Source organism: Thunnus maccoyii, chromosome 7 (assembly GCF_910596095.1).
Source record: "Thunnus maccoyii chromosome 7, fThuMac1.1, whole genome shotgun sequence".
Lineage (NCBI taxonomy): Eukaryota > Metazoa > Chordata > Actinopteri > Scombriformes > Scombridae > Thunnus > Thunnus maccoyii.
Window position 1 is genome coordinate 16,654,806 of NC_056539.1, and position 25,072 is coordinate 16,679,877.

General features: G+C 40.8%; 1 protein-coding gene across 3 annotated transcripts in view; it reads left to right on the forward strand.

Moving 5' to 3' along the window:
- The window catches only part of arhgef18b (rho/rac guanine nucleotide exchange factor (GEF) 18b), a 46,954-nt gene extending 25,128 nt beyond the window's left edge, over positions 1 to 21,826 (forward strand). For 2 of the 3 annotated variants that reach the window (XM_042416429.1, XM_042416431.1), the window contains 18 exons: positions 302 to 442; positions 687 to 937; positions 1,565 to 1,690; positions 1,815 to 1,932; positions 2,074 to 2,328; positions 2,452 to 2,528; positions 2,785 to 2,963; positions 3,068 to 3,141; positions 3,496 to 3,681; positions 3,855 to 4,001; positions 4,319 to 4,434; positions 5,333 to 5,401; positions 5,566 to 5,613; positions 6,882 to 7,163; positions 7,281 to 7,430; positions 15,634 to 15,985; positions 16,965 to 17,108; positions 17,581 to 21,826. In XM_042416429.1, the coding sequence (XP_042272363.1) occupies positions 302 to 442; positions 687 to 937; positions 1,565 to 1,690; positions 1,815 to 1,932; positions 2,074 to 2,328; positions 2,452 to 2,528; positions 2,785 to 2,963; positions 3,068 to 3,141; positions 3,496 to 3,681; positions 3,855 to 4,001; positions 4,319 to 4,434; positions 5,333 to 5,401; positions 5,566 to 5,613; positions 6,882 to 7,163; positions 7,281 to 7,430; positions 15,634 to 15,985; positions 16,965 to 17,108; positions 17,581 to 17,906 (3,041 nt within the window). In that variant the 3' untranslated portion in view covers positions 17,907 to 21,826. The remainder of the gene's footprint in view (positions 1 to 301; positions 443 to 686; positions 938 to 1,564; positions 1,691 to 1,814; positions 1,933 to 2,073; positions 2,329 to 2,451; positions 2,529 to 2,784; positions 2,964 to 3,067; positions 3,142 to 3,495; positions 3,682 to 3,854; positions 4,002 to 4,318; positions 4,435 to 5,332; positions 5,402 to 5,565; positions 5,614 to 6,881; positions 7,164 to 7,280; positions 7,431 to 15,633; positions 15,986 to 16,964; positions 17,109 to 17,580) is intronic. The other variant, XM_042416430.1, reaches the window with a different exon arrangement.
- The last annotated feature ends 3,246 nt before the right edge of the window (positions 21,827 to 25,072 follow it).

Below are 25,072 nucleotides of genomic sequence, written 5' to 3' on the forward strand. Positions count from 1 at the left end.
CTTAGTGTTGATGAGACAGACCATAGGTTGCATGATCAGTCCCACAACTACAAAATCATTTTGTTATGCTTAACTGACCTCGAGGCAGACTTTGAGTCCTTAACATAGATAGTATTCTTCCAGGGGTGCTGCTCTGCTGACCTTGACCTCTGACCTTCCTGTGAAAACAGAGACCTAATTTTTGGCCTCCAACATGTTTTTCCTTATATGTGCACTTATATATTAGGAATCATGTTAGATAGAGTTTTGGATTATAACACTCTAATGTTTTAGTTTTTAATCAATTGGCTCCTTTCCTCAGATACTCACCATGCATCAGTGCGGTCTGATCTGGAGTCTGATGCCCAGGACCTGGAGGCAGAGTCTTGGAGTTTGGCAGTTGACCAGCAGTATGTTAAGAAGCACTCTAAAGAAACAGTGAAGAGACAGGATGTGATATATGGTAAGTGTCATGAACCTTTTTAAATGAATGAGTTACCTGTCCTGAGGAGTGATAGATAACTCTTTGATGGGACTGTTTTGGTGACACAACAGCAGGGGTACATCAAAATAACATTTATGCTGGCCCCTGACAATAATTTTTTAAGGAGAAGGATGGCTTGAGACATACATTTGCGAACCAGCATTGTACATGTATGTGCTTTCCATGGCAGAACATGAACATGTGACTTTATGCCATTGCACAGAGCTCATGCAGACGGAGATGCACCATGTGCGGACACTGAAGATCATGCTGCACGTTTATGTACGAGAGTTGAAGGAGAACCTCCAGATGGACTCGGCTAAGCTGGACTGTCTGTTCCCCCGCTTGGAAAACCTCCTGGAGCTTCACACACATTTCCTGTCTCGTCTCAAAGAACGCCGGCGAGAAAACCTTGTTACACCCTCCGACAGGAACTATACTATCAACAGAGTGGCAGACATACTGATCACACAGGTAGGGGAGGAGGCAGCCTGTCAAAGAAGAACACACATACATGCAAATTCCCAGCATCTATTTCTGTGAATACATCACATAATAGTCATACATTCACAATATGATACACAAATTACCAGAGGTGGAAGAAGTATTCACATCCTTTACTTAAGTAAAAGTACCAATACAGCAATGTAAAAGTACTCCATTACAAGTAAAATTCCTCCATGAAAAATCCTACTTAGGTAAAGGTACATAAGTATTAGCAGCTAAATTTAGTAAAAGTATTAAAATAAAAGTACTCGGTTTGTCTCTCTGACTATATATTATTATATATGACATCATTAGATTATTAATACTGAAGCATCAGTGTTAGAGCAGCATGTTACTGTTGTAGCTGCTGGAGGAGGAGCTAGTTTGAACTCTACTTTATATACAGTTAGCTAGTTTAGTCCAGTGGTTCAAAACCTAGGGGTTTGGCCCCTCCAGGGAGTCACCAGATAAATCTGAGGGATCATGAGATGATTAATGGGAGAGGAAAGATGAAAAAACAAATCTGTTGGCACATGGGCCAGCACATGTACAGACTCACATACTGCAGGTTCTAATACAGAACAGTCAAAGATGACAGTTTCCTTTGTTCTCCAGTTCTCAGGTGAAATAGGAGAGAGGATGAAGGACTGCTATGGAGATTTCTGCAGTCACCACACTGAGGCTGTCAACTACTACAAAGAACAGCTGCAAAACAACAAAAGGTTCCAAATTATCATACGGGTAAGACACATAAGCATTTGTCTTATTTTTCAAATAAGATTTAATCCACAGTGCCTCAGTAGTACACTATCATAGATCAGCAGTCTGATGAATGAAATTAAATTATGCTTCATTTTTTTCTCAGAAAATCCGCAACCTGTCCATCGTTCGGAGGTTAGGAGTGACTGAGTGCATTCTGTTGGTGACACAGCGCATTACCAAGTATCCAGTACTAGTGGAGCGCATTCTGCACAACACTGAGGGTCTGATGTTTCACATGCATTTTCTGCTAAATGAATTAGAATCAATGTCCAAGAGACTACACCCATATATTCAGTGAAGAATAACTTAACTTAATGTCATCTATTGTGTAGAGGTTCATTTTTTTTTTTCCCTATCTCTAGCGGGTACAGAAGAACACGAGGAGCTGACTCGGGGGCTGGGTCTCATTAAAGACACAATTGTTCAGGTGGATGCACTGGTTAATCTCCACGAGAAGACATCTCGGCTTCGAGACATACACAACAAGATGGAGCCAAAGGCACAGGGAAAAATCAAAGATGGCAGAGTGTTTCGCAGGGAGGACCTGGCACCGGGCAGGAGACGGCTGCTGCATGAGGGCACAGTCAACTGGAGAGCTGCCTCTGGCAGGCTCAAAGGTATGGCATGAATAAAACAAGATACATTACTGATCAACCAGAGCAAATCATTTTGGATATACATCTTCCATCTTTCCAGTTTACACTCTGAAGTCTAGTGATTTTTGATTTTTGTCCTTCCAGATATTCTTGCAGTGCTCCTCTCTGATGTGTTACTCTTGCTACAAGAGAAGGACCAGAGATATGTATTTGCTACAGTGGTGAGTGATTTATCTTTCATCTTTCTGTCAGTACAACACTATCTAACAAAAACATAATGTATATTAAAGAAGAATACTTGATGAATGTGCAGTAAGATATGAGTGGGAACAGAATTTTCACTCCCAGTTGTGTATTTAATGACTGTTAATTTCATTCATTTGTTTTTGTTTTGTTTTGTTTTAATACTTTTAAGTATTAGTTATCAGTAATATCTCCCCCTTCATCTTCCTCTCTTTCCTCTTGTTATCCCCCCAGGATAACAAGCCGTCAGTGATCTCTCTCCAGAAGCTGATTGTCAGGGAAGTGGCCCATGAGGAGAAAGCCATGTTTCTTATTTGTGCTTCCTCCAATGAGCCAGAGATGTACGAGATCCACACCACTTCCAAGGAGGAGCGAAACACTTGGATGACACAAATACGGCAAGCTGTAGAGAGGTAGCTACAGTTAACAAAATTGTTAGAGAATGCAAAACAATTACAGTCAGTTTGCTTCTTATGTCTCCCCACTTGTAATGGCGTCTGTCTTGTCCCCCTGTTAGCTGTCCTCATACGGAAGAGAGGCTGTTCAGCGAGGAGGAAGAGGCGCAAGCTTCCAGGTTCAAAGAATTTCAAGGTACTAACTTCAGATGAGTAGATTGACAGACCTAAAAAAAAATGCCCTGGGAAATCATTATGTAATCAAGCCACTAGGGGGCACTCATGTATCATTTTAACATTCAAATTTTCAGAAGTTGCTTTGATTTCCTTTTCCTTCACATGTTAATGTCAGTGGTTCAAAACTTTTCAGGGCACAAATTAATTTTCTTTTATGCAGCCAAAGCTGTTTAAAATATTTAAAAATCATAGTGTCTTAAAGAGTGAGGGTTGATGTATGGATGCACCCGAAGTTTGTGACAAATTGTAAATCCTGATTCATGTTTTAAGCCATTAAGTCTTTTTAATTGTTTTTTTGTGTTTTTATCTGTAGAACGGCTGAGCCAGAAGGATGCAGTAATCGTCCAGGCTCTTACTGAGAAGCTGCAGCTGTTTGCAGACATGGCAGAGACCGTGGCAGGTTTGGAGGACACAGCTTCTCATTCCAGACTGCTTCTGCGGGGAGATGCCTCAGATCTCCAGCAGGGGGAGGCCCTGCTCAAAGGAGCCATCACTGAGGGTAGGACAGTGCTGTGTGATATGTGTATCTACATACTTGACGTTGTGTGAATTTAATACACAATTCTGTAGTATTAAATGTTAAAATGCTTATAAGATAGTAGTTTTGAATTTACTACTATTCCCCTGAACTACTCACTGTACAACCTTAATGTGTTGTCTCTATTCATTTAGTGGAGAACCTCCAGAACCTTCTGCAGTCCGGAGTGAGGGAGGAAGCTCCGACCTCACGGCTGGATGAAGGGAGCGGCTCTGGAGTTCTACCCAGGAGAGCAGACACCTTTGGGGGCTACGACAGCAGCCCCACCATCCTCAGTAAGAGTGAGTCCAGTACACTCGATGCCCTGAAGAAGCCTACCATCTAATGGATCTGCAGTTGTATTTCAGTGGACCGTGTGCCATGAATAAATTTGACTTTCTCTTATCAAATTTGATTATCTTGATTGGATTTATTTGCTGAATTTGTTTATGGACTAAAAAAAATAATAACTCAAGACAGTTGTAGCCACAGTTTTACATGTATATGCTTGTTGTTTCTGTGCATTATTTATGGTTGTTATCGTGTCTGTTTTCTTGGTTGGTTTGCTTTCATTGTGCTTGTGTGTCACTGTTTGTTTCTGTCGGTGTGCCTGTGCCAGATGGCAGTGTGAAGAAGAACTTTTCTGGCGAGTCGAGAAACAGAGACAGAAGCCAGAGAGCCAGCTCCGACCCTCAGCTCAAAGACCTCTCTGGCAGCCATGCTCTAGAGCAGACGGTAGGGACTCAAGACACACACACACACACACACACACACACACACACACACACACACACACACACACACTCCATGCACCTACAGGCATATCTTAGGATGAGTCAGTGTTATTTCCTGTAAATAGTAATAATCGAACCAAGTCATCTGGAAAGTTTCCATGTCCTGATGTTTACTGTAACCCTGTTCTCGCAGGTCATTTCATTTGTTTATAAATAGCTAAAGCCTTGATAAGACCGTGTACTCTGAACATTGATTTAACCTACTGTAAATCCTGGTGCTTGAGAATAATCGGGCAGATAAAATGTAATGACATGCTGCTGACAGTGTTCAGTGTGTGAAGAAGAAAATCAGTCTTGCTCTCTACCACAGAATAAGTTTCAGTGCTGTGAAAAAGTTCATACAGACCTTGCAAAATGTAATTTTTTACGTCAAACCCTGTATGTACAGTGTTATTTTTATCGCTCTTAATGGGCTTGTTGTTGGATTACTGCCAAATGTTTGATCAGTATTTCATATCTTATGCTGCTCAGCTCTCATATTCAGGTTGTAGTTACTGGCCATTCAGATTTATATTAAGTTTATCTTTTCCACCACTATAACTGAGAACTGAGAACTGTGAAGTGTGAAGGATGGATGGAAATTAAGAAAACGTTCATCATGTGAGTTAATTCTGAATGGTGTGTCAGCTGACATAAAGTTTTTGTACACAACCTTTTTCTATATTATCATAAAACATTTTATTTAAGGCTTTTTAGGGGTTTTGCCAAAAACAAACAAACAAAACATTAACAAAAATTAATGGCATCCACATTATGTAGCAGTACTGGGCAGCAGTCAGTGTGTTTCTAACAATATTTCATTAATATGACTTGCTTTGTGTCTCACTGTTATTGCTCAGGTTGACGAAAGCTGCTGCTCTCCTGCCAGATGGAACTGCATTTGGTCCAACGCCTTCCCCGAGGCTGAGGTTAGTTCCTCTTCTCTGATCTGTCACCTTGTGATACACAACATTGCTGGAGCTTAAAGGTGTACCCAAACAGTAGTTTGCTGATCCAGTGAAACGCGATGTTGTTTTGGGTGACACAAATGGCTTTTTGGATTATGATAACCTTGTCTGTGTCTCCTTTTCAGTTCTTCGACAGAGTGCTGATGCTCTCCCAGAGGCTCTACAGTCTGCAGGTACTGTAATACTGTCTCCTACACTGTTAACGCTCGGTTTGTATGTGCCTACCATAGATTCATAGTGGGACAGCCACTTTTACACATTTTGCAGGATTAGATATTCATTAGACATGTAATCTGTCTGCACATAAATCTGTGAGATATTATTAAATTTGAAAAAAACACTGAATGAACAAAAGGTTCCAGTTGTATAGCAGTGATACCTGAGTGCCTACAGAAATATGTAGTTTCTTCTGATCGACATCCACTCAGTGGCCACTGCTTGTTATGCAAATATCTAATCTGCCAATCGTGTGGCAGCAACTTGATGCATAAAAGCACGCAGGCACGGTTAAGAGGTTCAGTTGTTGTTCAGACAAAACATCAGAATGAGGCAGAAATGTGATCTAAATGACTTTGACAGTGGAATGATTGTTGGTGCCAGACAGGGTGGTTTGAGTGTCTCAGAAACTGCTGATCTCTTTGGATTTTCACGCATAACAGTCTCTGGAGTTTACAGAGAACGGTGCAAAAAACATCCAGCTGAGGTTAAAGTTCTCAGGCACCATGCTTGATTTCAGGTATAGAGCAGTTTTAAATTCATATAATACTTAATTCAATACATTGTACACATTTTCTCTTGGACAACTTTTCACAAATCTTTTCTTGCTTTAATCCCTGCATGGCAGGGATGGCAGTTCTGTGGGCAAAAATGCCTTGTTAATGAGAGAGGTCAGAGGAGAACAGCCAGACTGGTTCAAGGCAGGCAACTATCACTCAAATAACCACAACAGTGCTGTGCAGAAGAACATCTCTGAATGCACAGCATATAAGACTTTGAAGTGCATGGGCTTTAGCAGCAGAAGACCACACTGAGGCTGCAGTGGGCAAATATATCCATAAACTTACAGACATAAATTCTTACAGTGATTCAAAAGTATTTTCTTTTTGGAAAAAGTCTTCTGAAAATTAAATTATTAGGTTTAGCTGCAAAAAATAATGCAGTGCATTATGCAAACCTACAGCTGTAAACTGTAAAGTATCAAATAATCTGAAATTTTCCTCAAAAACAGTCAGTGAAAGAAAGAAGTCCAATTTATGAAGTTCATAACATGCGATATGAACTGTATGTTTCCCCCAATTATGTAGTGTTTGTCTTTGTGGCTTGATTTATTAAAAAAATCACAATTTTCATGACATAAATGTGTAGAATTTGTGAAGATTCAAATATAGCCTTGTGTTATGAACTTATGCTGTTTTCCTCCCGTCACTGTCTCCATCTTCAGGCCATCATATCACAGCAGGACAGCCACATTGAGCTGCAGCGGGCCTCGCTGATAGAGCGGGCCTCCCTGCCTGGACGCCACCGAGGCAACGTGCTCCTGGAGCAGGAGAAACAACGGACTCTGGCCCTGCAGAGAGAGGAGCTAGCCAGCTTCCACAAGCTGCAGTCTCAGCACCGAAATGAACAGCAGCGCTGGGAGAAGGAGCGGGAGAGGCACCGCCAGCAAATGGAGACCACAGAGAACAGACTCAAACAAAGGGAGGAGGACTGCAAGCGGCTGGAGGTAAAGCGCTTCGTCCTACCTGTGGGCTGTGGTTCGTTGTTATATGTGTGATTATTAATGAAATATTCTGGTTTACTCTACTCAAACTTTGCAACGTTGTTCGTTCTTTCCATGCAGGAGCGTCTGGCAGAAGAGAGGGAGGAGCTGGAGAGGCAGAGGGAGACGTACCAGCAGGACCTGGAGAGGCTGCGAGAGTCCACCAGAGCTGTGGAGAAAGAGAAGGAACGCCTGGAACACCAGAAGAAGATCAAGAGGAAAACCATTGAGGTGGGGAACTTGTGATGGTCATAAGCAGGCCGACAACAGTATTACTAAATACAGTATTTGATCATGCAGAAATATAACAGCATAGAAGGCTAGCATTAAGAAGCTAGCAGATGCTGAATTTAATTGTCTCGATTCATCTCAAAAAAGTAATCTAGTTATCTATCTAACAGGGGTGCACGATTCAGGAAATCTCACGATTTGATTCGATTCCAATTCTTGGGGTCACGATTCGATTCACAATCAATTTGCGATTCAAAATCAGTTCACAATTCAGTACATTCATAGATTTGATTCTAGATTGATGTTTTGAGTTACTCTTTCCATTTGACTGCAGTAGACACTTTTATAGGTCTCAAATAAAAAAGATCACACTGAATCAAACGTAAACATTTGCTACTAAATGTCAACCTGAGTAAGATTTATGTTCCTTTAGTCCACTTAGTCAACAGGAAACCAAAGCAACCCTGAGACAAAGGTTCAAATGATGCTTAATACAAAAATAAAAATGATTGCAAAGATAAACTGCGAAGTGTAAAACCTCAAATAACTTAGATTCCTACTTCAATTAACAAAGTCAAACAAACAATAGCTACCTGCGTCATTTAGCTGCAAAGTGCATACAAGAAAATTGATCACTATTAGTAGGTGATTATTATAACCAATTTTGTTTCTTTTTCTTAATTTCTCATGCAGATTGCCATCTAATTGATATTTGTATATTTACTACATGAATATAAAGTAATGAAACGGGCAGCTTCGCTATTTACTAAATTTTATTGAGACTACGTTTTTCATTGAGAGAAAATTAATTTCTCAATCCCGTCCTCAGATAACCAGCTGGCAGCAGACCTGTTGTGAGTTGTGCGTTTAGGCTGCGGGGGTGGAGGGCTGCAGGGGCCACAGCGAGAAAGTTGAACCAGAATCAACTTTTGGAGAAATGCAACCTGTAACGCTGTACAACCTGCCATGTGACAAAAACATTACTAGGAAGAGGGGAGGACATTTCTCTTCGTTTGATAACGTTAAAAGTAAAGTTAGGCTTTGCTGACAGCTTCCCGACTCATTTCAAAAAGACGAGAGAGAGAGAGTAGCAGTGGTCGAGCGAGCTAGAGAGTGAATGAGGAGATGGAGCGCTGGTAACGTTAGTGAGGAAGCTGGTGAATCAGATCAATAAAACGTTATTTTCTGACTGTTTCACAGCGGTTACAAATAAATAAGTCCACAATGGCACAAACCTGTGGAGGTGCATTGCAGCGCCTGATAATGGCATTAAGCTCCTTCTTCCTTTCGAGATAAGAAAATCCAAAATATATCCAAATGATTGCCTTCATAGTCAATGAACCAGGTTGTATTTGTTTTTCTGTCAGCTACATTCATGGATGTATTATACGTCCATGGCTACATTGCTCGCGGTCTCTGTCTCCATGACACACACTTCACTTCCTCTTCATTCTTGCCCCCGGAGTTGGGTCCAGACGAAAACCGGTGCGGTATCGTTGCGCCATCTATGGGATTTAGCGAGCTAACTCATGTCAGGAAAAAATGAGAAACGGCGTCGTGGCAAGACTGAAAAATGTGAATCGATTCTGAATCGGCAGAGATATAATTGCGATTCTTATGTGAATCGATTTTTTTGCACATCCCTACTATCTAATGACTACTATTATAAACATTTATATTGCCTATAATTTTAATTATTTTGAAGGTGAGTTTTCACAAGATACTTTTGAAAAGAAAATGCTTTTAAAGGTGTGTAAGAAGGAGGAAAAAGAGGACAAGGTGCTGGGTAACAGTGAGATAGATAGATGAGGTAATTATGATTATAAGCAGGATAAAGAATAAGAAGAGGATTTCCTGTCTGTCCTTCTTCCTCTTTCACTGTTTTCTTGCTTCAGTTTTCCAAACCTCACCCTACTTTGGCTCTCCTTGTCTTCCTTCTATCCCTTCCCCTGAGCATGAATCCAGTACCCACCCTTCTAAGGTACGTGAGCATGTGAATCACTGAAGAGCCAAATATATTATATAGTCTCAACAGTGGCCCATTAAATCTGTTTCCCTCCAGCAAGTCTCTCCTTTCTATAATTGTTAAATCTCCATACCCACTGACACATATCTCCTTCCCATCCCGTGTTCATCAGTCAGATTTGCCTGACATTACCAGTTAATGAGATTCGGTGGAAACATGAATGCAGTGAATGAATCTTTAGTTCCTGAGTTCAGGCCCTCTTACTAGTTGAAAAGAGACACTGGCTTCAGCTCCCACAGCCTGTTTCATTGATGGGGGGGGGGGTAATGATAAACACACATATAAATTAATACATCTCTTAACTGCTCAACCCAGGAATCCACCTACGCAGTGGGCAGCCTTTCCCTTCACCTCTCTTTACCTCTTTCTCTCTTCTTTCCTTCCTGTGTTTGCTTACTTGTATCCCTCTTTCTCTCCTTACAGTACAATGCGAGCCATTGTTGGTGAGTTTCATGGGAGAGGAGCTATGAGAAAGATTCACTGACTGTAATTTCATGCCTGGTGCTAACAGATCTGTCAAGGAATAACAGTGAAGTTACTTAATATTAGTCTTTGTTGTTTTCAAAGGAGCATATCACCAACACAGTTTGGATGATTGGCATTCGTTTATAAACTAAGGAGAGGTTAAGAAAGCTGTGTAGCATTGGAAGTTTTATCTTGATGCAGAGTTTATCTTCTTAACAAACCAAGAAAGACAGTTTTTGGTATCCTAACATCACCTGTTGTCAAGTCCTGACTGTTTATTTTATTACTTTTTCAATAATCCTTTAGTGTTGCACTTGATTTTCCTGCAAAAGTGCGATGGCTGATGTAGTCATGAACACTGAAGAGAACTCAACTACATGAGTCACACACGTTATGTCATGAGGCGGAGGCCATATTATAAAGCACATCTAATGATGGGATGGTTCATGCTGACTAATGCTCCCATGTGTACTGAGGTCAGTGAGTCAATGTTATTTTATGTTAATAGATGTGCAGACCAGGTTTCTACTTCCTGAGCAGTGCTGTCAGCGCACTGATAAACATGCTTCCACACAGGTGTGCTTTTTGTTTTGACTGAAGCTGTCTCCAGTGATGTCATTAGTACCTCTCTGTTTTCTGACCTTCCTGTATCTGATATCTCTGATTGGCCAGCCCCTCTTCATTCTACATACCGAGCTCAAGCTGAGTAACTGACGGGTGACACAATATCATCCATTCATGTCCTAACTTGTCCCTAACAAAAAAAACGCTCTGCCACTTCTTCTTCTTTTTTTTTTTATACCAATCGTGCATTCCATCGTGCATTTTTTTTGATCCATCTGCTGTAACTTTACTCATAACATCTACAGACGTCTGGCTCCCTATCTACCATGGCATCCAACTCATCTGTTTTTTGTGGCATCCCAAGGATTTCACGGTAACGAGACCTTTCAGTGACATCCAGTTAACTGGAGCCTTAATTCAAGACGTAAACAAACACAACCAGCTGACATGAATTATTACACTCGTCGTCTCATTACTGCAACAGGCAGTCCTTTGACTGTGAGTTATACCTAGAATACTTCACAGTGACTCCTGGAAAACCACAATTGAGGAGAAAAGGAGCCTGCTGAATTGACCTAATCTGCTATGATGAGTAATGCATGGACCCTGGTAATTAGAGGCCTTCACTGAAAGGGCAACGTGAATAAGATTGCTGTGCGGTTTTGTTTGTTTTTGTTTGTTAAACGGACTGCAAGATAAGACCTGAAACCAGTGAGATCTGGACCATATCAGCACTCAGCACTCCATTAAATCATACCCATAATATTTGTTTTAGACCAGCTACGTAGCGTGTTTGTGTGTTTTGTACGCATGCAGATGTAAGGATATATATGTACTATTTTGTTGGCTTGGCTACGGGACTTTTTTGGCTGCGGTAATGGGAGATTTGGAAGTGGCTTGTTCCCCCTCTATGTCAAACACATCAAACAACCTTTTCATCAGCTGCAACCTCAGGATCTGTTCCAGGCTCCAGGCCAGCTTGATATCAACAGACATTTAATCACCACCACCTAACATTAAGACTCATCAGCAAACCCATAGAGCTATGATTAGACCTCATAAAAAAGTGGTGCCTCTGTGTATGTTTGTGTGTGTGTGTGTGTTACTGAACATGTGTGGATGTTTAAGCAAGGAGGGTGCTAGTTGCAGCATGTCCTGACTTCAGCGGGACTTTCTTTCATGCGTTATCTCATCTGATCTCAGTTGGCCCCTTGATAAGAAAGACATTGGGCTCATGCTTTTTTTTTTATTGGCTACTGTCCCAGGACAGACAGAGACTTGGATTTCATTGCTCAATAGCCCCGTGGATGTGAAGTTATAATGCATGTAAAGCAAGGTCAGAGCTGCAATCTTCGTTATTTGAATGACAGCTTAGAAGAGAGTTGGCACAATGCAGCGAGATTTAAAGTAAAAAGAGAAACATAAACTTGACATTTGTATATTTTAATGGAAAGAAATCTACTGTAAATAGTATAAAATTCTTATGACAAGAAGGTCAAAGATTCAATCCCCAGATTAACTGGGAAAGTCTTGAAGGGGAAATGCATCAATAAATAAGCATTGCCTTTAAGCAAAGTGCTCAACCTTCCCCTGCCTTTTTGCTCAAGAGTAGAAAACCGTACAACTGTATTGCTACTTAGGTGAGTAATTACATGAACATGACGGGGAACGTTTCTAAAACATGAGAAGGTTTGCAAAAAGTCAAGAAAAACATGAAAAAGGTCAGTCGTAAAACGTTGACCTGTATCTGTTGTTTCTACACTTTGAGTTATCTTTTCACCTCTAGAGCCTCAGTCTCCAGGCTGATTTACGATGCTGTTTTCCGAATGTGTTCCCATGCTTTGATAAAAACCCCTTCAGTAACTGTTTACCCATTAACACTCTGACCATGTACACACACCTAGATGCCTGTGACTCGCTTCTTCTAATATCAGCCAGTTGCGGTGCGGAGCTGAGATAGAACATCGAGCTCGAGGGCAGATATTTTTCTCTCAGCCGCTGCCATCTGTCACTGTAGCCAGTTCCCACCTGTTCGCTGTACGCTGCGTGCAGCATCACGTCGTAGCGTTATTCAACTAGAATATTGTCTATTTACTGAGAGTTTTTACTCATGTGAGAGAACAACATAGTTACTTTTCTATACATCTTGTTTGTCAGATATGTTTAATTTGATGAAGGGCTGCAGCTATCATTTTCATGATTGATTAATCTATTAATTTTCTCAATTACTTGATTTTTAGTCTATAAAAAGACAAAACATGAGACGTTTTTTTAAATTAAAAAAACTCAAAGATATTTAGTTTACAATGATAAAAAAGAAAAGCAAATAATCATCACGTCAGAAGCTTGAACCAAAGAAGGTTTTTCATTGATAAATGACTTAAATGAGTAATTGATTATTAAAATAGTTACTGAATAATTTTATGTTAATTGACTTATCTTTTATCTTAGCTCTAATGTGATTGTTCAGCCCCAAGAGACCTGATACCGAATCGTTCCAACCAAACTTCATACGAAACAGTATTTACTCTGAGTAATCTTCACATTTAAAATCCTTAGACACAATTTGATTTTGGATTAGACAGATTTAAGCATATAGTGTTCGCTGATCTCAATAATTCATCAGGATCAAAGCTGCACATGGTTGATTTGACTCTTAAAGTCAAGTCATCTCTAATGTTGCTGATCGTCTTGTCCAGGGGCGATTCATCAGCCAGTATCTAATTCTCAGTGGTGTCCGTCGTGCACAAGGCAGCACATTGTGCAGTGTTAGCCGAGATGCTTGGCTGGGTATGTATGATTTGGGAGTATCCAGGCAGTTTTCAGGATGAGAGGAACCTGGCTGTATAATTAGCTAGTCCAAGCCTGTCATTAACAGAAGCTTCTGGAAGGAAGCCAGTGCTAATTGTTTATGTGCTGTCAGTCAGGGCTGTTTGTGCTCTGCAGCCTCCACACGGTTTACTGCCCTGGAAACCTGCTGTTTATGCTGCTTAATGCCAATCACTTTGTTCTGGGAACAATGGAACATCTGTGTGCCAAGACGAGTGAGTGTTGAAGAAGGAGAAATGATAGAGGAGAAAGAAGAAAAAGGAGATTTAGGGAAGGAGGTATGGAGACTTGCCCCTCTGTAGGGCCCCTCTCTGCCTCGGGTCGTCCCGTCATGCTCTCCTGTTACAGCTGGGGGAAGCTACAGTCTTCAGACACGCCGTCACAGTTAGATGAGTTTGCCCTTCATGCCTTGTAAAACACAGGCATCATGCATTCCCCATCGCCACAGGAAGTATTCTGCATCATCATCAATCATGGAGCTTGTGGACTGCATACCAAACACAGCAGTTTCTCACTGATGTCAGAGTTTAAGTTTAAGGCACTACAGTTAAAACAGGTGTTAGACTGATACATTGGTTTGGTGATACACTGTGTACTGTACAGATACAGCACAGTGTGTGTCATTCGCTCTGTGCTGTTGGTAAATATTTATAATTTAACTAATCAGTATTGCATAGTAATTGATTAATTGCTTTTAATTAATCAGTGTCATGATTTCATATTAATTATTGGTTTAATTGAAATGAAGTATCAGATTCCTCATATGCTAATGAATGTTATTCTTTATTCTCAAGTACTTTCAGTGGATGTTTCAGAGGCTTTTAAACACTGCTGGTAGTCAAATTTTAGAGAAACAAAGAACAACTTTGTGAAATGGTGCTAAATTGTGTGATTACAAAAATGCATAGACATTAAATATTAGCTAAGTTTAAAAAAAAAAAATACCTTCAAACATAGACACTGATCAAACCATCCAAACTGAGTAAAACTACAAAGCTCTGATGTCTTTTCAGATAATAACTAACCTGCAGTTAGAACATTAACAAAGAGACTCCTTGAACTTTTTACATATTTTCATGTTGTCTTCATCTTCTTCTTACCTCTAACTTAAACTTGCTATTTCCAGGCCTGGTTTTAGTAACATTGACTGGTTGTATTTTCAATACTTTAAGAAATCATCAATTAAAAATCAATAAAGCCAAAAGATGTAATTATACTATACAACAAATAGACACACATATACAACAATACTTCCATGTGAGTATACACAGAATGTCTGAAATAGCCAGTTTAGGGATGAGAAAGATTTCCAGTCCGTTTTAAAAAATCTCCAAGCATCAAATATTGTATTCCAAAAACCAAAATTAAATTCTGATTGTATTTTATGTGTTTACTTTTTCATATAATATGTGATAAATATCCTTCTGCAACACTTTGGGTCACAGTGTTGTAGATCAGTTTAAACTTTGGTCTTTGGTATAAAGATGCTTTTTTTATAGCTCATGTAATGCAACACATTACTAACAGATACAAACACCGCACCGCACCATTGTTACAGAAATCCTTCCGGGGAATCTGATTGAATGCAGATTAGATGATGATCTTGACTCGATTTCTAGATCATCTTTCCTTCACTCTGGTAATTAAGTGGACAATGCACTCAGTGTCTTTTATCCACTGATGTCATGAGAGACATTTTCTTGTTCCCCTGCTTGTCTAACAGCCGTGCCTGTTTTGTTAGACACGCCTTTATGTGCACAGGGACTATTAAGGGTTTTATGTTTCTCATTTTGTGTGTGTGTGTGTGTGCGCACATTGTCCTTGAGCCTCTTAGAACACATCAAAAGCTTGCACCAAACTTACCAAACTGTGTGCTCAGCAGAAAGTAGTAGCATGTGTTTCTGATTCCCTCTTAGCCCATAAATACCCTTCTTCTCAACAGATTGTGTTTCTGTAATGGCACGGCGTCACACAGGCGATTTACAGTATGTGTGTGTGTGTGTGTGTGTGAGTGTTTGTGCCCTCTGTAGTCTTAAGAAGCTGTTTTAAGTTGTTTTTTTTCTTCTGTGTCATATTCCCATACATAACCCACAGTGCAGGCTGTTTCCACACACTCAACATGCAAACATGATGCTCCGTGGCTCCGATTCCAAACTGAAAGCAACCACAAATATGAATAATTGCAGTTTGGAGACGGGAAGCCGTCCTTTTGTTAACTTGAGTCTTACATGATGTTTGCAAAGCTGAAGAAGACTTCAGTCACCTCTCAGCAACTAACACACAGTCCTCTATGTCTTTCTCCTTCCTTCCCTCCTCCAGGTGGCTCCTCTGTCTGGCAGCCTGAACGGGGAGCCCCTCATGTCCTCCGGGCTCACCGGTTCCACCAGCGTCTCCGACTTGCCCCTGCCCCCGAAGCCCCTGGTGCGTAGCAGCTTATCTGTCTCACCAGCCGATTACCCAGAGCGCCCTGAGCTGATGTCGCGGCGGGAGGCGGGCTCTTCCACCCTGCCGCTGAAGACAGAGGTGCCGCTCCATCTCTTCAGCGCCACCAACCAGCAGCACAAGCTGGTCGGGGTGCAGCAGCAGATCCCCACCAAGCTGGCGGCCTTCAGCAGCGGCAAAGGGAAAGGAGGCAAGAGCGGCAAAGCCTCACATCGCACTGACAGCACTGGTAAGAAGGAGCTAGAAACCTGAGTTTTATGTTGTCAGTAGGAGGCAGGGCTGTCCAAAGGTTACGAAAAGGCCACAAGTCAAACCCATTTATGTGTGTCAGGGTGGCTCTAAAGAACCAGCAGAACACTGACATGCTCACTGATTTAGAGTTGCTCTTTAAAATGGCACAAAATATGTGATACAGTGTGATATAAGAGGGGACGAGTCTGTACTTGTTCTGGGGCACACTCGTCTACTTGTGATATTTCCACGTGAAACTATTTCATGATGAAATGAATCAGCAGTAACTACACACACTTCTGTATCTGGAGTTATTGATGCATAAAAAAACAATGTATTCAAAGTGTGCATTCTTTCCTAATTTCATCTATACCTATAAAATGTGTCACGGTGAAATAGAGAGGGTGTGGTTTGTGACTTATTTGTTACTGATAATTCATTTCCACCAGCGTACACCTTGCCTGGAAGACATTATATTATGTTTTTTTACATTTTAAGCTAAAACTAAAAACTGCAGTCTACAGAGCATCAGATGCCAACTCCTGCTAACATAAAATATACATACATTTACACATTGATACATAAAGTATCAGTAAGTATACACTGCCGGAAAAATCTGTTAACAAGTGCTGCATTGAGGCTCATGATTTTTTTTCTTACTCTTTTAGGTGTTGTATAACATTACAGCACTCTGTTCTTCTGGCTCACTGTCAGCGAAATCCAAACTATCTGTGTCTGACACGGGCTTGACCTGATCAGCATCATTTAAGTGGCTCATTAGGATCACATTAGCTATCTAAATTGGGTCAGTCTTCTGATATATCAAATAATGGCCTGAGAGCTGCTAGGCTGCTCTAGTTTAGCGTTACAATCTAATTTTACAATTAAATCACATCCTGTCATGTCTGTTTCTTGTTTTCTCTTCCCTTCCCTCCTCCTCCTCCTCCTCCTCCTCCTCCTCCTCCTCCTCCTCTCAGCCTCAGTGGATATGAAGCAGATGCTGCCGCTGAAGCTGTCCGCCCGAGACGACAACACCCTCAAGGCCAAGCGCTCTATCAGCCCCCACCAGCAGCTCCCGCTGTCAACCCCTCCTCAGCCTCACTCCCTCCATCACCACACGGGTACCTTTCCACACACATATACTGTTCATGAACATGCACACACACACACACGTGCTTCCACCTTCACTCCCTCAGGACAAACCCAGACACTATCTCTTCTCGTCTGTCGTTGCCTACTGCATTATTAAAATGGTTCTCACAGACACACACATTCTCCACCTGGGCAAACCTGACCCCACCCGATCATGTTGCTCTCCAAAGCCTGCCTTCATGCCAGCCTCACCCTGTGTAAACACCTATCAATTTCACATGCTTCACTGTGATTAACGGCAGGCTGTACTGCTGACACACATGCTTTAACACTTTAATCCTGCTCTCTCACAATTACCATAGACATAAAACATTGGCAGGATTTCACATGATAGATTTCAGTGCGGCTGAGTAAACTAGAACAAATCTACCTCTAGTTTTTGTTCTAAATTTGGAGTAATCCCTTGTTTTCTCACAGCCTTTCCTGTATGTCTCTTAACAGATCAACTAAGTCCTCCAGACAACGCTGGACCAGACGGCCAATCTACTTCCACCATCAGCACCTCCCACCCTCCAAATGTTCAGAAGCCCCCCATGCCTCCCGCACAGCCCCATCCACAGCCTGCCATGCAGCCTCCCAGCATGCCTCTCCACTCGCAGAGCGCCGGATCTCTCCAATTCCAGCCCCATCTGCCGCCTCAGGGCCTCAGTCCGAACGCCCAGGCCCATGTCCAGGTGAATGTTCACGGGCTCACACACAGCCACAGCATGCCGCCGCCCTACAAGATCAACACCGAAGACCTCAAGGAGGACGTCATCTTCTTCTAAACTTCAGTCTGCTGCCCCTTTAGATCAGCCGCTGTACGCAAAAAAAAAAAAAAAAAAAAAAAAGCTGGAATGGTTGCTGGTTCTCGTTTCATGCGATAATGTGACGTCGATAGTTCGGTTTAGCGTGTGTTGTGTCTGAGGGTTGATAAGGTAAGGTTATGTGTTGCAGCAGTTTATTGCAGAGAGCAGAGCCTTTGTTTGAGCTACGGTGGCTCACGGAAAGAAAAATTCCCATTTTATTCAAAAAATAAAAGAGGAAATTTCTGTTTAAACACTGCTACACCATCCTTGCTTTTAAACTGCCACAGTTTCTTTTTTATTTAATTCTTAGTTTTATTTCTAAACTCAAGAGGACCACAAGTGTGAATTGGGAACCTTTGGTGAAACAAAGGCATCTTTTATCGTGCGCATAAAAGGTTTAAATGAAGTTATAGCGATCCAAAGACATTAGCTGTGAGAGCTGAAGGGGATTTGACTTTGAGGGACAAAGTGAAAGAGAAACTGTCAGGTGCATTTCAGGAGACTTTGTCAGGCTGGTTAGTGAAGTATGAAGAGTGAGCGGTGCTGCGTCGGCACCCCGGCCTCATAGTCTGCTCCTACTGGACCTGGAACCAGAAGAAATGATTCAGCAGGAATCAGAAGTGTTTCAGCTCTTAATACGTGAACACGCTCTGCTTGATGTTTCATTTGCACAGTGTAAATACTCCATTCCAGACTAATGAATGAACTCTTATGGACTAAAGGTGTAGTGCTTGGATGTACAGTTGTCAAAATTGTGAAAATTCATTTCATTTTCTGATTTTTTTTTTTTTGTTTGTTTTCTAGTGTTTGGTCAGCAGATTAGAAACCAGGCTGTTGTGTAAGAATGGTCCTGATCATTTAAGGAAGAGTTCAGTTTTTTCAGTTATGTCGTACAGTTTTTCCAGCTCATACAGAGTGAGACAAACTCAAGGAGGCCTTTCTTACGTCTGTGCACTTAGAAAGAATGTGAGATTAATCTACTTAAGCTCTGTTCTCATATTTCTTGGCAGCAGTTTGTCTCAAAAAACACTGAACATTTCATTCTCTGGACTCCTTTTCTTAGCATTAACAGTATTTTTAAACAGCATTTTCACAAGTGCACACAGTTGCATTTTTGTTTCAAGCACTATTGCCGTGGGCTCTTTTCACAGCAGGTGCATCAGCTGTTTGACAAAAGATCATTTCTTTAATACAAAATTAGCAACAAAGAAATATGTTAATTTGTATTTTAATCTCAGAGCGTTGTTGGCTGGTTTAATTAAAGATCTATTTCCTGAATTTGAAGCTGAGCTGCTAATAATCCCACTTGACACCATTCAGCACAAGTTTCAGACGTCAAAAAGGCCACAATGGGTTTGTCTCACTCTGGGTAACATTTCCAAAATCTTTCCCTTTAAGAAACATATCTGTGGTCATTTTAGTGGATCTGTAGTGTACTTTACTATTCATGCTGTATGTTATTTTAAGGGTAAAATGAACTTTAAACTGCTTCAATTTTCTGAACAGTGACCTCCCTGGAAAATTTGTAGCCTAATTGGTCAACAAGAATACATGAGTCATATTCACAGCGGACTATTTTGAAGATATGCACTGAAATTATTCAAATCCATAACAATACTACTAATAAAAAAATAGAATTTTATTAATTTGCACTTATTGGTCCTGTATATGTTCTAGAAATACCCAAAAGCTACCTGAGGTTAAATTAGGAGTATAAACAATCATAAATGCACCATAATCTCTCTCCCACTCATTCATACACAGTATAAACATTTGCAAAATCTTCTGACGACTCATAGGACAGACATGGAGGCCGGGGTTGTGCAGAAAATTGAAGCAATTTGAAGTTTTATGGATTCCCAGTTTAATCCACTTTGGTCTTAGTTTTTCACTCAAACACGCTTATGTGTTCGACGAGTCTCATTTCCGAAAACTTGTGTCTCTGGATTTCATTTTGCTGCATTGACAGTTTGTAAATTCTCCAGAATGGGTTCATTTTAGCCAGCCGGTATATCTTTGAGATATACATGAAGGTGTCAGTTTTAATTGAGGCCCTGAGGTCTCATTGACAGTGTGTTTTATTGATTGCTGATGACATTTCATTAGCTAGGTCTTAAATCTCTGTGCCTGACAGAAAAGCAGTACTGTGATGGGTGCAGTGGTCCTGCAGCAAGAGCGACTATCAGCTGTTCTCTAACATTTCAGTCTTTATCTTTCTTCAAAGAAGAAATATGGAGGCACGTTGTTTTTGTGTATGTGTGTACCTTTTAAATCATGAAGTAGTCGGTACATGAATGTGTTTTGTGTCTCTGGAGGGAAAAAAAAAATATCAGAAGAGCTTTTTGTCTTTGTCCAAATGAGCTTGTCTCTGAAGCTGTGATCACAAGCTGGAGTTTGATTTAATGTATATTATGTAGATTTTTGTACATACTGTATGTGATCTTTCCTGCACCGTCTGCCCTCTTACACATGCTTGTATTAGGAACAGAGATATTTGACGTGAATCAAGATGCAAAAGTCAGCCAAAAGTCTGTCTGTTCATACGTGTATATACACTTAAAATACACACACAGGTGTGTGTGTATGTACAAAACGGTACGCCTTTCTCGAATAGACTAATACCAGGAAAACAAACCACAACCGCTCAAATTCTGTTGTACAAATGAACTGAAAATGAAGGTGTGCATATTTAATCTCTTGATGTGTGTCGATGTTGTAGCATTGAAGTCGAGGTGCACTGTCTGCCGTCTTTGTCCTGCAATTCATGAGTGATGTTTCATCAAGATTATGTAGCAGTAAAAAAAAAAAAAAAAAGAAAGAAAGAAAAATCATCTGCTTGTTTCAGTCGGTTAAACCAAAGAGACATTCGGCTGACTGGGTTCCTTTCTGCACTCGTATATGAAAGATGAATGACACTGTGCTGGTCGTGTGGTTGTCCACAAAGTGTTATTACTTGTGAAAACATCCTCCAGGGAGTGTCCATAACAAGTATGTTGACGGCACATTATTGTCCAGCTCATATCCTGCTTCAGGATATGGATTTGTTGTGTCCAGATCACAAATATCTCTTTATACACAGGTGAACATCATATTCTGAAAAAGAAGATGTTACACAAACAATAAAGCCCAATAATTAGTCAAATGGGGGCGTTGACGTATTCTCTCTATAGTGACACATCCAACAACATCTGATATATTATTATTATCAGTATATGAGCTCATGTAACTCTGGACATTGGACTGTTAATGTGCATGTGAACATACTTTGTGGTTTTCAGTGGGTGGAACTCTGCAAAAACTTATACTTTTAAAAGTCTTTGACAAAACAATGCCAACTCAAGGTCCACTTACGAGCTTTTTCACTTACTTTCAACCTCATCACACTGTCTTCATCAGCTAAGTCAAGCATCACCTTAACTTAAAAGCCAACACAGATGGGAAATCTTAAGTTTGATATCATTCCAGCTTCTTGTCTGTGTCACGGCAGCTGTAAATATGCTGATGAAGACCAAGTGATACGGTTGAAAGCTCCAGAAAAAAAGCCCTCACCTTCAGTTGTGATTTCTGTGTCAAACTATCTCCAAGCTCAAGAACGAACTTTAATGCTTAACACTTCAAGATATTTCCGTATGTGTCCATTTTCCTGTGTTTGCAAGTGTCTCTAACTCTGAATGAGAGATGTACGATAGCAGGAAAACTGGTGTAAGAGCACTTTAGTTCTGCTCCAGGTACGAGACTTTTAGCGAGTAGTGGACGCCGTTTGTTGGTGCCGCTGTTTGGATCAACTCAAGTCTTAAATGCTCTTTTTCTTTACTGACCCACTTAACCTTTTTACTGTTTTTAAAATCGGAAGCCAGTCAGTCACATCACTGTGTGTGTCTGTGCGTGTGTGCGCGCTCGCCTCCAAAAACACAACAGAAACATTTCTAACAATTGTTTCTGGTTGTGTTTTTTTTTTTTTTTTTTTTTTTACACACACACACATTCATACACACACGTTGGACCTGTAATGTGTAAATAATCCTGAACATACTTTATTTCCTCGGCCAATTTTACACTAGTCACTTTGGATAGTAGCATACTTGAAGGGGAAAATGAATGTTTATAATGCTTATTATTATTTTTGTCTGTGAACTTTTCTTTACCAAGAGCTGTCAAATGACGTTTGTAGCACACAGCGAAACTGATTTTTGTACCGTTTTATTTTATTCACTGCGAGATGTTAGAACAACCTGTGGACACAAACAGCTGCCTTAGAGAAAGTTTAGTAATAAAAAAAAAAGTCTTGAAATGATTTCATCGGTGTCTTTGTTGTCCTTTAAGTGTTTTTTGGGTTTTTTTTTTTTAGTCTCATTTATGTTTTGGTAAAACTCAAACATGCAATGAATGATTCACATATGAGTAAATCTGTATTTACAAGGATTTGTTCTCCTTTTTCCCCTCAACAACCACCACATGTAAGTGCAACATATAATTCTGCCTCATTATTTAGATTTCTGTTCACTGCTCGTCAAAATAATCCTGACCACCCAATTAGCCCGCACCCTAGCCATTCCTCAGTGTCTAGGACGTGCTTTAACAGTGTTATTGACCCTGTGTTTAGACCAACTAATAACAGTATTCCCAGACAAAGCTCTATTTTCAGGTACTGTGGTTGTGGCTGTTCAATCCCTCTGTAGTCCTCTCTAACAGCAGGGCTGACGCTCCTGCGTTATTGTCATTCTGGGCTGGGAAGACGCTACAGTAGTGGCCAGTTTTTTTATTGTCTGCTGTCATTAGTGGCTTTCCTCTGTCTCCTCTCAACAATTATTTTTCCAGGCTGCTTCCCCTGTGGAGAGAAGCTGCATTTTTATTCGGTCTTTGTTTCTGTCTCGTTCCTTCTACTGCTCTGCCCGTTTCATGTCTCCCCATCTCTTCCTCCCCCCCACCCCACCCCCTCTCCAATGTCTCCAATCCTCCTCAGCTCAACCGCCTCGGAGCTCGGAGGCGTTTTATTTAATGCAGTTTGCAGGAAGTCGGGAATCTTGGCTGTTGTTGTTCTGTGTCAGAGGCGCTTCTCGCCACAAAGTTAAACAAATACATGTTCCACAGAGACAGACGTGCAGACGAAACCTCCCTACAGGCTCATAAAACACAGACAAATTTTTAGTTTGATAGACTCTGTGTCAGCAGTTGGTTTCTGTTGTTTTTGCACTTCTATTCAGCTTCTCTGAGCTTTGGCACCATGCAGGTTAGAAAGAGCCATTAGGCCATTAAAACAGTTGAGCTTGGCTACTGAGCGACACCAGAATTCAAATCCAGCCAGTTAGAGGACATGTGATAGCCCTGGTTTGTGATCCTTCAAAACAAAGCAATGTCTAGTTGCGACCCTTGTTACTGGTTGCATATGCATAGATGATAGCTACAGTTCATACTGCACATGCATGTCTATTCACATGGATGTATAATGAGACAATGAGCCCTTGAACACATTAAGGGCGCTGCCTCATACTTACAGAGCAGCCATCCTCACCCTCCTGCTTCATTCCCATCATCATCATTTAGCATCTTTTTCTCTGGTATTTTGTAGGTTGACCTTAACTAACCTTGTGCTTTTGGTTGAAAACAGATGCTGAACTTGAGTGTTTTGTTCATACTGAGGATGAAGAGAGGCCGTCTAAATCCTGTCCAAAGCTTCCTGCCTCAGCTGATCTACACTGACACTCCTCTCCACAAATATTATACAAAATACTACAGTATACTATTACAAGATATTATAGAAAACTGTCAGAGGAAACCTTGGACATATTTTCTTAAAGCAGAGCTATTCAAGATAAGTGTAAATGCAGCTGTATTAAATATAATAAAGCATTTAAGAAAGCATTTTTTACCCTTGTTAATCATTGCGATGCCCCTCAAATTATTTTGGGGCTCCTTGCGTGGATCCCAAACTCAGCACAGTAACCTACATCTAAACCAGACGACTTTCCCAGCAACTTCCAGGTCGCTGTTTTTGCAAGTGATGTTATGAAGGAATGTGCTTGATGGCTGCTTATCTGAGGGTTGTTTCATCATTCCTGGCTGACACAAAGATCTTCTTGTTGAAAAGACACAAAGCGGACTCTATCTGTCCTTTTGCTAACACCCAAGGTGATTACAGGAAGATAGCTGGCAGTAAAACACGTCTCTCAGCCAAGGCTGCTTCAAACTCTGCTTACATAACCTTTCTTGGCAGGCTGAGGTATATTCTGGAAAGGAGAAGTTTGTCCAAGATAAGGAATTTTTTTTTTTTTTTGAATTTTTCAGGTTGTAGCTGTTATCAGTAACAGATAAAAAGTGGGAGAGTTAAGGTCTTGGCCCTGCAACAACTGTGTGCAGTTATAGATTTACATCAGTTTCATGATTTCGTGCTGTCTTGTTCATAGTTCTGCTTCAGATGAATAAGATTCATTGTTCCTTCAACCTGCACACCTGATCTTCCATCTTGCATCAACAAAGGCAACCCCTGTGCGGGGGCAACAGTGAAAAAGGCCTCCACAGAGAAAGGTTATGCCAGCTAGAAATCAGATCAGGTGGAAGGCTATTGTTCTGCCAGAAGAGACGCCTCAGGTGAATTGAAAGGGAGGAGGTAAATAATAAAGGAAGTGTGCTCTTTGCTGACTCGCCCTTTGTACTCACAGGATTTACATTTTGCAGTCAGCTGTAACCTGGTGACTATCTTGTTGGGCCAGTTTTATTCCCGTGTGCCTGTGTGCTGATTACACTGTATCAGGAAATGATGAATGCCACCATTGTGATAGATCGGTCTGTTTCAGAGAACTGTAAACAAGTTATATTCTCATGTAGTCACGTCCTTTTGAGTTTCATGGAGACAAATCTTTGCATCTTTACAAAACATTTAGCCTTAGACCAAAGGAATAGTTTGACATTTTGGGAAATACAATTATTTTGCTTCCTTGCAGAGGATTAGATGAGAAGATCAATAATATTCTCATATCTGTTCATTCAATTTGAAGCTTTAGAGCCAGCCAATTTGGAGCCAGGAGACAGTCAGCTTAGCTTAGCATTAAAGGAAACAGAGGGAAACAGCTAGCCTGGCTCTCTCTAAATGTAACAAAATCCACGTACTAATGCCTCTAAAGATCACTAATTAATATGTTTTGTAT